At 47.9% G+C, this 9,736-nt stretch overlaps 1 protein-coding gene and 1 long non-coding RNA gene across 2 annotated transcripts; both read left to right on the forward strand.

Annotated features, from left to right (window-relative positions):
- Positions 1-505: 505 nt before the first annotated feature.
- On the forward strand, positions 506-2,526 carry LOC126495563 (uncharacterized). The gene is made up of 2 exons (XR_007590171.1): positions 506-1,570; positions 1,918-2,526. It is a non-coding gene; the product is annotated as an uncharacterized lncRNA (long non-coding RNA).
- An 870-nt stretch (positions 2,527-3,396) lies between these two features.
- On the forward strand, positions 3,397-8,835 carry LOC126495562 (ribonuclease SLFN12-like). Its single transcript, XM_050133160.1, has 2 exons — positions 3,397-3,647; positions 7,192-8,835. Exons 1-2 carry the CDS (start codon positions 3,598-3,600, stop codon positions 8,258-8,260), a joined length of 1,119 nt encoding a protein of 372 aa, XP_049989117.1. The 5' UTR covers positions 3,397-3,597; the 3' UTR covers positions 8,261-8,835.
- Positions 8,836-9,736: the final 901 nt, after the last annotated feature.

Here is a 9,736-nt window from a genome sequence, read left to right on the forward strand (position 1 = left end):
AGAGAGAGAGAGAGAGAGAGAGAGAGAGAGAGAGAGAGAGAGAGAGAGAGAGAGAGACTGTTGTAATGGAAGCTGTAGTGTGGCTCGTTGGGTCCCACAGTTTACCCATTACTCCATTCATCTTTACATTTAAGAGTTCATTACCATGAATCTGGCTCAAGGCCTCTGGCTTGTGCTACCCCAATGGTGAAGGACTCTCACTGGGGCTCCTCTCGGATATCCTGTTACTGCCCTGTGTCGTGGAGATCCTGCTGTCCTGATCTGTAGGCTCATTCCTTCACGTGCTCCAACACTTCCTAGATGAGGGGGGATGTGAAGAGTCCAGTAATAGAATATAGAAACAAAGGGTCCAGGAACATAGACATATAAAGTTGGAAGCCCAAACACATTTTGGAAGGTTTTCCTATAATAATATAATTCCTATATAATAAAATAATTTCCTATAATAAAATAATTCCTATATAATAAAAATAATAAAGATGGCAGCCACTGTTAACCTTTAGCTAACACTTCCTCTTTTAAGGGCAGACATACTGGCAGCCACTGTGCACAGAGGTAAACTTTTAACAATTGTCTCCTGCCTCCCAGCTTCCCAGCTAGGCAGGTACTGCGGACAAAGGTTGGCTTCTTCCTCTTGCCTCTGTGGGACCCTCTGCTGTGTTCCCTTAATTTTTAACAGTTCCCTATGCGACTCTACTCTCTGCCTTGCATTCTTTCAGGGACAGTGAAAAGCAGCTGTGGCAGCCATAGGCTTTCACAACCATCCCAAGCTAACATTCTAATGTCCTATAATCAAAAGTTGTAAAATTTAATAGGTAATGTGACTTTAAGCCTGACCTCAAGGCTGTAAAAGTTCTTTGATCCACACCTGGTGCTTGATTTTACCTTAAGAGGAGGCCAAAACTAGCCCCTATTGCCACAGTTCCAGAAGCCTGATCTCTGGCTGTGGTCACAGCTATAGCTGACAAGCTTTCTATGCCCCATGGTGATTTTTTTTTCTTTTTCTGGGATGAAGCTTGTGTGTGGTTTAATAGAATTTGGTGATTGGTCCCGCCGCCATTGTGTGATCCCGGGCCCAACAGATGTTGGACTGGGTCAACTCATATCCCTGGATCTGGGCCTGGGTGATAGCTGGGTGGGCCAGCCTGCCAGCTTTCCAGTATGGTCTCTAGTGTCTTGGCAGGCTCACTCAGCCTGTAGCAGGGGTGGAGCCAGCTCACCTATTCCCAGGTCCTCGGACCTGGGTCACCCACACTCACACCATCAGCAACAGCCCTACTGTTTCTCCCAGGAGAGAAGCAGGCTTCAGTATCGTGGTTGCTGTAGGGGCATATGAGGTGGGGGCAGAGTCAGCTCTCCTACTCTCATGCCCTCAGTGCTAACTAGCCTGGACCCCGCCCCTACAACAGGGTTGGCTCTAGTGTGCCATCCAGGCAGGCTGCAGGGCCCAGTCTCCTGTGTGCTGCAGCTGGTGAGGGGCAGGGCTAGCTCTCTCACCCTAGACTCTGGACAGCGGTGTGGCCTTTGGTGGCATCATGGGCCTGTGACATTAACACAGACCCTGGCTATGGTAGGACCACGAACCCAGACATGGTCTTTATTATTCTTTTAAAAGCGGGTGGGTGTGTAGACGAACACAGGATAGAAGAGACACGCAGCTCCCACGTGGGTGCACTTTAATGGGGGAGGGGGACACGATAAGGGATGGGTGTGCAAGATACACAAGGGTAGAGGGGCAAGAGAGAGCGAGACCTCGTGGAAGCTCGCTTTTTAACGGGAAGCGCAAGGTTATCTGGGAGAAATGACCTGCACCTGTGCACGCCCGCGTGCGCAGGTATCCGTAATCCAGGAGGAGTCTGGGAGCTGTAGTTTCCAAAAGGAACAACAGTCTTCATCAGGACATTCTGTGTTCTTCAGTTTGCTGCCGTCCTAATCTGAAGTCTTCCACGCCCCGAACTTTGGAGTTGAATTTCTTTTTGCTGACTTTGGAACTGAACCTGGACTCCTGGAGGAGAAGCTAGAAGGAAGGAGGAGAGAGAAGAGGGAAGGAGAGAAGGAGGAGAAGGCTTCATTGGAGAGTCTGCAGGCGCAGGGACCACAGGCACGGGCATCCCTTTTACCAGCTGCCTCCTCTAGATGCTGCTCCTGCCTGGGCTGCCAGTTTTTACCCCCTCTTCCCTTCCTCCCAGTGCCCCCCTAAAGCACCTGACCATTGACTTGCCCCACCCTCGTGGTGTAGGACTTCCCTAGGAAGGGAGAGGGCGCATGTGTGCTCACAGGGCTCTAACTTGGTGTGGAGGAGGAGGGTGACTCACTGGACTGATTTCACTAACTCGTTCTCCTTAGCTACTTCCTCCCCCACCTCCTGACACCCCCAGCACAGAGGGGGTTTCCGTCTCTGCCCCACTCCTTCCTCACACTTTGTATATGGTTTCTTCTTCATTGCTTCCTGCCAGTCTGGGAAACCCCCAGCATCCTGTTATTTCTTAAATTAAAGATTAAAGAAAAGATTCTTAAGTCTGTGAAGCGGTTTCCTCAGATCTGGTCTGGTGATGACAGGAGATGAAGCTCAGTCCACATGGATGATCCACTAGGGTCAAGGGACAGTGGGATTCTGGACTGCAAAGCTTCTAACAGGCAGTAGAGTCAGGAATGGGGTTTGGGTGGCGCTCCCCAGACAAAGCAATTCAAGCAGAGACCCAGTCCCCCCCCCCATGAACTGAACATTTCCACGGCCCCCGTCTTTCTAAGATTGCTGTTTCTTAGGGAAAAGCAGGTGAGAGAGGGTGACAGTGGACAGAGCATGGGCAATGCACATTATGAAAATGTCCAGGATCCAGAATATTTTTGCACAGTTCATAGGCGCTCAAAACCAGAATCAGTTTCCGAGGGCCAGTTCTCCATGCAACAACTTTGGGAAGTTTTATTATACCAAAGTGACAGGAGGGTTGATCACTTTAGGGTAGTCCTGGGAATCCCAAAAAACTCATCTTCCCAGAGGGCTCTAGGATCCCAGGGAAAGAAGAGGGGACTCACCCATTTGTATTTCTGGTGGGGCAGTGTATTGAAAGTCTTTAGCCCAGGGCTGAAGTGGCTTCAGGGGTATTAACAGGGACACTTGCCCTTTTGAACAAAGGGACAGCCCTGATTATCTGGGGAATCCAGGAGCGGTTGATTACGAAATAGTCCATTTACTCAGCCTGTTTCATTCTGACCAATAGAAAAAAAGGTCTTGGGCGCCTGCCAGCTGGCTTTTAGCCAGCGTCGCTCCAGACGAAGAGGGTGGAACTACGTGCGGATAAGTACTCGCAGGCCTTTGTGAGTTTAGCGTCACCCCAGACGAAGAGGGTGGAACTACATGCGGAAACATGATAAGTACTCGCAGGCAGTTGTTAGTTTCACATCACCAGTCACCAGTGCTAAGGAGGCAGCAAGTTCCCCAAAGATCAGGGGAGCAAAGAACAAAGGACTAGGTTAGGCTGTAGCTAGGACTGGACAAGTGACATAGCCCACCCTGAAAGACCTTGCAGTGGGGAGGGTCTTCTTCAGGTGACTGTAGACTGCCTCACCATACCAGGGGGCTGACTGGGAGAAGATATGAGCCCCAGACTTCAAACAACTCAGCTAGGCAACCGCAGAACTCATGGGTAAGTGATCACTTCGTTAGAGCCTGCTCAAGCCCCAACACTAAAGGGGTTATGCACTTTCTGTTTCTCCCGTCCAGTCCGGGTGCAGTCTAGTGGCTCTGGGATCACATGGGGGTCATCAATACAATTATTTTCTATCAGGGGACCATTGTTTGTTTCTGTTCCTACTTGGACCATTGCTTTTGGAGTCTTCATAGCTCATTTTGACAAAGTACAGGCTGTGGAGGACTTGGGTGAGCTGTGGGTGAGTCAAATGCCTTTGTCTGCTTAGGGTGGAGTGGGGGTTTAAGCTCTGGCTCTGCCCTGCCTGAGCCGGAACTAGTGAGGCAGGCAGCAGAGGGTGTGGGTGAATCAGGCTCCTGCTGGTCTCCAGAGCCTCTGCAGCCTTCCCTGTTCTCTTGGAGATCTGACCCTGTGGGAAGTTGGATAACTATGTCCAGCAGGCAGGCAGGAACTGCAGTCTAGATGAAGAAAGAAGTACACTAGAGCCCCCAGAAGCTGACACTGCTCTCCTAAACCAAAGCAGAGCACCTTAGAGGAGCCCAAAGAGGGCTCCAGGTCTCACTGTTCTCCAGAGGCAGCTCCTGCTCCTGTCCCAGGGGGTTTTCCTGCCAGTCTGCAGTGCTGACATCGGAATGCCATGTTCTTCCCCGCTGGAGACAGCTAGCAAGACACCTTAAATCCCATGTCAAAGTCTCAGGGAATTTTCTCCAGTGCACAACACAATTTGGGAGTGGAATTAGGGTTGGAGAATCTGATTTGTAAACCACAGCTAAAGCTCCTGGGAGGTTAATGAATTTACATGCCTGGATTTGTGGTTCACCTGTCCTGTTTCTTTCTGAAGGATTGAGTCCCAGATACACGCCAAAAAAAAGTGAATTTTGAACCATTGAAAATTTACCATAGTCACAGGTTTAGGAGTGAGATGGTCCCTGTCCCAGGCTAGCCCACAGCACCTTTAAATATGACTGTATTGTATCCCCCTTGAGGTTCCAAATTCCTGAGGACATGACTATTGTGCTTTGGGATTTGGGTGTGAGATGAGACTCTGTCTCCTTTCCATATGGAGAGTGAACCATGGGTGCTGGTTTAGGACTGGGCCTGACAAGGAGACTCTGGACAGGGGAGGCTGGGAAGGAATGAGGAACTGACTGACTGCTCAGCAGTGCAAAGAACAGGGTGGAGTCGCAACTAGCTACTGGGCAGAAAGGAAACTGTTCCCTTCCCAGAAAACGAAACTTCTCCCTTTTCAGAAACAAAACTGTTCCCTTCTCAGTAGTACAGGCTGCTTTAATTCCTGTTTATGATGGTTGTTGTTTTGCTTTAGTATTTTAGAGGGGAAGGAGGCACACAGGGGCTGGGTGTGTAGCCCAGGCTGGCCTGAGATTCACTGTTCATTTTCTCCATGTCTCAAGCTCAGAGTGCCCACATCAACCTCACAGGGTCAGCACCATGCTAGGCTCCTTGCAGCCTTTTGGGTGGAGATGAAGATCATTTGCAGGGCATTAGGGAAAATGGGCTCACATTTGGGCAGCTCAGTCACACCTGTCCCCTCTTTCTTTGATTTTATTACCAACCTGCAATCGTGACAGAGTAAGGTATCCGACCGAATATCATTCTCTTTTCTTCCAAAGGTAGCTGACTAGACACCCTGAACCCCAAGTTCCCTTCTGAGAGAATTTCCTCCAGAGTCAGTGCTATAATTTGAGAAGGAGCTACCTGGTTAATTAGACCCAGGGATCCCCTCTTTGTCTGCCAACATTGGGATGCTAGGCACATGCAGTCTCTCTCAGCTTTCCATGTGGGTGCTGGCAATCCAAACTCAGGTCCTCAAGCTTGTAAAACAAGCCCTTTATCTACAGAGTCACCTGCCCAGCCATGGAGACCTTAATGTGACTCCATACTGAGGCAGAGGATGAGGGCCTGCCCAGCTAATCAGTAGACACGTATGGAGGTGCCCTGGAAGATTAGCAGCACTAGCTGCTTTCCTAACTGACCCATTTTCAGTCAAAGCTCACAAGGTTTATGAAAAACAGGAAATTATGGCTAATGCAGAAGCAGGAAGTTAATGGTCAGAATCGCCTTCTGAGAGAGGCAAGACCCTAGAGTGTAGACAAAGTCGTTCAGAGACTTGAGGTGATGTCGAGTTGTAGCGAATGAGATTAGAACTTTTCTCACACCACGTTACACAAGCCAAATACAAAATGAATTAAACATACCAATGTAAGATCAGAAAAGAAAGGTAAGAAATAGGAAAATTACTAGAAGAAGACACAGAAGAAAAGTTCTATGACATTGGTTTTGGCAAAGGTCATTTGGATGTTGCCTTGACTGGCTCTACTGTCAACTGGACAGAACCTAGAATTATGTGGGAAGAGTTTATTAATCAAGGGATCGCCAGTATCTGATTGGCTGTGGGCACGTGTGTAAGATTGTGTTGATAATTGATGTAGGAGGGCACAGACCACATTGGGCAGCCCATTCCCTAGGCAGGGAGACTACAAAAGCATAAGAAAGCTAGCCAGCCAGCTCCATCCCCCATGGTTCCTGGTATATTTCCTAGACTGTGAAGTGGGTTCTTTGGTCAAAGGTAATGTTGTGTAGAACAGCAAGCAGGCCTCCTTCAAGTTCCTGCTCTGCCATCCCTCAGTGGTGGGTGGTGATGTTGAATTATTTGCAAATGAACCTGCTCTATCCCAAAGTTGCTTTTTGTCTGGATAATTGTCACAAGAACAGAGAGAAAATCAATGCAGATGTTTCCTAAAGCACAATAAAAAAAATTCCCAAAGTAGACCTGAGATTCCATCAAACTGGAATGTCGCTGCACAGGAAAAGGAGAAATGAACAAACAGGCAATCCATAGAGGGAGAAAAGGTTTGTAACACACAGTCTGATAAAGTTAATATCCAGGGAGATTATGCACTTGGCCAAAGGTAAAGAAATAGTCTAATTGCAAAATGGACAGAATGGATACTAATCATAAATAATTTGAAAGCCGGGTTACAGAGATGGCTGTGTGGTTAGGAGCACTGGCTGCTCTTCCAGAACACCAGAATTCAACACCCAGCACCGACATTGGGCTTACAACCACCTGTAACTCCAGTTCCAGGAGATCTGATGCTCTGTTCTGGTCTCCATGGCTAGCGCATGCACATGGCACATAAGACAAGCATGCAGTCAAAACACCAGCAGCCATAAAAAACGTCTAAACAAAAGTGTAACTAAAGCCTTTGTTACATAAAAGACAGAAACCACACAGATTCCAATGGGGGTTTGCTTAGAGGAGACTGAAGACAGTATTAATGACTGGAAAAAAGATAGTGAAAATTAAACTAGAATTGAAAATTCAAAGGACTTAACTATACTTGGAACATCACATCTGAAAACCAAGTAGGCAAATAAGCTTGCCTAATGATGCAAATCTGTAAAAAGAAAACCATTTCATGCGGAACATGTGTACCCAAGGATTGTGCTGTTGGCTTCACAGTACAGAATTTGCTTTCTCCTGTTAGGTCTCATTCTAAAGGCTCTGTCTGTTTTACAGGAAAGAAATTCAGATTGAAAATGCAAACATGGCCATCACCGTGGATCTGGAAACAGACTATGCTGAGCTGGTTTTAACGGTGGAAGCAATCACACTTGGGGAGAAGAATAGAAAGAAGTTGAAGAACCAACCCCTCAGAAAACAGGAGAATGAAAACATCTCTCGAGCTGTGTGTGCCCTCTTGAACTCTGGAGGTGGAGTGATTAGGGCTAAAATTGAAAATGAAAATTTTAGCCTTCCCAGGGATGGATTGGGACTGGATTTGGAAGCCTCTCTTTGTAAATGTCTGCCGTTTGTGGGGAGGCATCTGGACTTGATGGTGCTTGGAGGCTACTTGAATATCTTCGTGAAACCATGGAGTCTGGATGTCTTCGGGCTGCCGATCTGCACCCTGAGAACCAATTTGTACATTAGAAGCTTTTCATCTTCAACTGAAGTGAATGCCACTGCTGCTCTCGAGCTCCTCCAAGACCTGGAGGAAGTGGGAGGGAGATCCTGTGTCAGACCAGAGCTGCCTGCAAGCAGAGCCTGCCCAGGAGTAGAAGAAGAGAGCGACCTGGAGGACCTGGCTGCTGCAGTTTTTAACAAGACACAATTTCAGCACCAGGAAGACTTCCCCTTCACCAGATCCACCTATGTTGAAGTTAAATTGCTTTCTGTGAAAGAGCTGCGAAAATGCATCAAAGAACTCATCCCTCAAACTGTATCTGCGTTTGCAAACACTGACGGGGGATATTTGTTCATTGGTCTGGATGGGAAAAAAAAGCAAATAATTGGTTTTGAAGCAGAGAAGAGCGATCTTGTGCATCTAGAGAGTGAAATAGAGAAGTGCATTCGACAGCTGCCTGTCACTCACTTCTGTGAGGAGCAGGAGAAAATACAGTACACATGCAAATTCATCCCAGTCCTCAGACAGGGAGCCGTGCGCTCATATGTGTGTGCGCTCAGAGTGGAGAGATTCTGCTGTGCTGTGTTCGCTGCAGAGCCCGAGTCCTGGCACGTGGAAGACAGCTGTGTGAAGAGGTTTACCACTGAGCAATGGGTCAAGAGCCTGATGGATGGCAAGTAAGCCTCTGGCACCACTGGTGACTTCACGCATGCCCACTGGTCATGTATTAGCTGAAGCTCTCAAGGAACACCTAGAGCCTGTGACAATGATATCTGTTAGGCCTGTCACAGTTGAAGGACTTCATGGCTACAAGAGGGCCAAGCCTGCAAATCCCTGAAGCTGTGTAACTGGAGAGGATTTCTCAGCAGAGGTCTGCTGCCAACCAACTATTCCCTGCTGTGGATGGACTTCAGTAGACCAAAGGAAATGTCTTCTTCATAAGATCAGGCTTCAGCCAAGCCTGCAGTGCAGACATTTTTTCTCCTTCCTTCCCTCCCTGCCTCCCTCTCTCCCTCCCTCCCTCCCCCTCCCTCCTTCCCTCCCTTTCTTCCTCTTTTTCTAACTCCCTCCCTTTTTACCTTCCTTTCTTCTCTTCTTTCATTCTTTTATCTTTGTTTAACTTTTTGTTGATTCTTTGTGAATTGCACCCCAATTCCACTCACATCTTTTTTCCCTCCATAACCACCATCTGGTGTTTCAACCTCACTTGCAGAAGAAAAGCAAAAACTAAATAAAGATTTAAAACAACAAGCTCACCATGGAAGGTGTGGTGTGTCACAGTGTATCACACAGTGTACCCTTTTTCTCAAACATCTTTACTTGAAAAAAAAATTTTTTTTGCAATGACTTATTTGTCTGATTCCAGGATTCTGGTTTTGGTGCCCTATCAGTACTGGACCTTCCCCTGGACCCCGTTCAGATACACTGTTGTTGTCGATGTCATGGAGATCCTGCAGCTATGCTTCTACAGGACCAGCCCCTTCCCGTGTTCTAGCTGTTCATGAATAGGTTAGATGCTGGGGTGAGCCAATTCAGAACCCTGGGTCTTGGCCTCGTTGGTCTATCTGCCCACTCTTCTGTACCTGTGCCACCTGGATCTGCTCTTCACATTGCCCCTGTGAGTGGTAGGGCCAGCTCACCTGAGTGCCACAGCTAGTAAGGGGCAGGGCTAGCTTTTAGACTCTACTGCCCAGGAGAGCTGTATAGGACATTTTCTAAACTAATGATTGATGTGGGACAGACCAACCTCTGCATAGGCTCCTGCCTCCAGGTTCCTGCTCTGTTTGAGTTCTCGTCCAGGTTTCCTTCAAGGCCCATGACACTGTGGAAGTGTAAGCCAAATAAACCATTCCCTCCAACTCCTGCTTTATGGTCATGGTGTCAGTGCAGCAATAGAAACCCTAACTAAGACACCTGCTTAGTGTAAAGTCTGTGAGAAATTCTTACTGTGGCCACTGGCTGTGCTCTTATTGATGGGGATGAAGAAGGTAGTATCATAGGGTGGGTGAGGTCGTGGAGGTAGGGGTGTGGGACAGACTGGCAGGAGCAGGTTTCTTGTTTGTTCGTTGAGACAGGGTTTCTCTGTGTAGTCCTGTTTGTCCCGGAACTCACTCTATAATCCAGGCTGGCCTCAGACTCAGAGATCTGCCTGCCTCT

This window comes from Alexandromys fortis, unplaced genomic scaffold (assembly GCF_014885135.2).
Source record: "Alexandromys fortis isolate MF-2015 unplaced genomic scaffold, M_Fortis_MF-2015_v1.1 scaffold_524, whole genome shotgun sequence".
Taxonomy (NCBI): domain Eukaryota; kingdom Metazoa; phylum Chordata; class Mammalia; order Rodentia; family Cricetidae; genus Alexandromys; species Alexandromys fortis.

Coding starts and splice junctions, on each gene's coding strand:
- LOC126495562 (XM_050133160.1), top strand. CDS start 3,598: ATGAGCCCCAGACTTCAAACAACTCAGCTAGGCAACCGCAGAACTCAT. Junction 3,648..7,191: donor GGCAACCGCAGAACTCATGG/GTAAGTGATCAC, acceptor TCTGTTTTACAG/GAAAGAAATTCAGATTGAAA.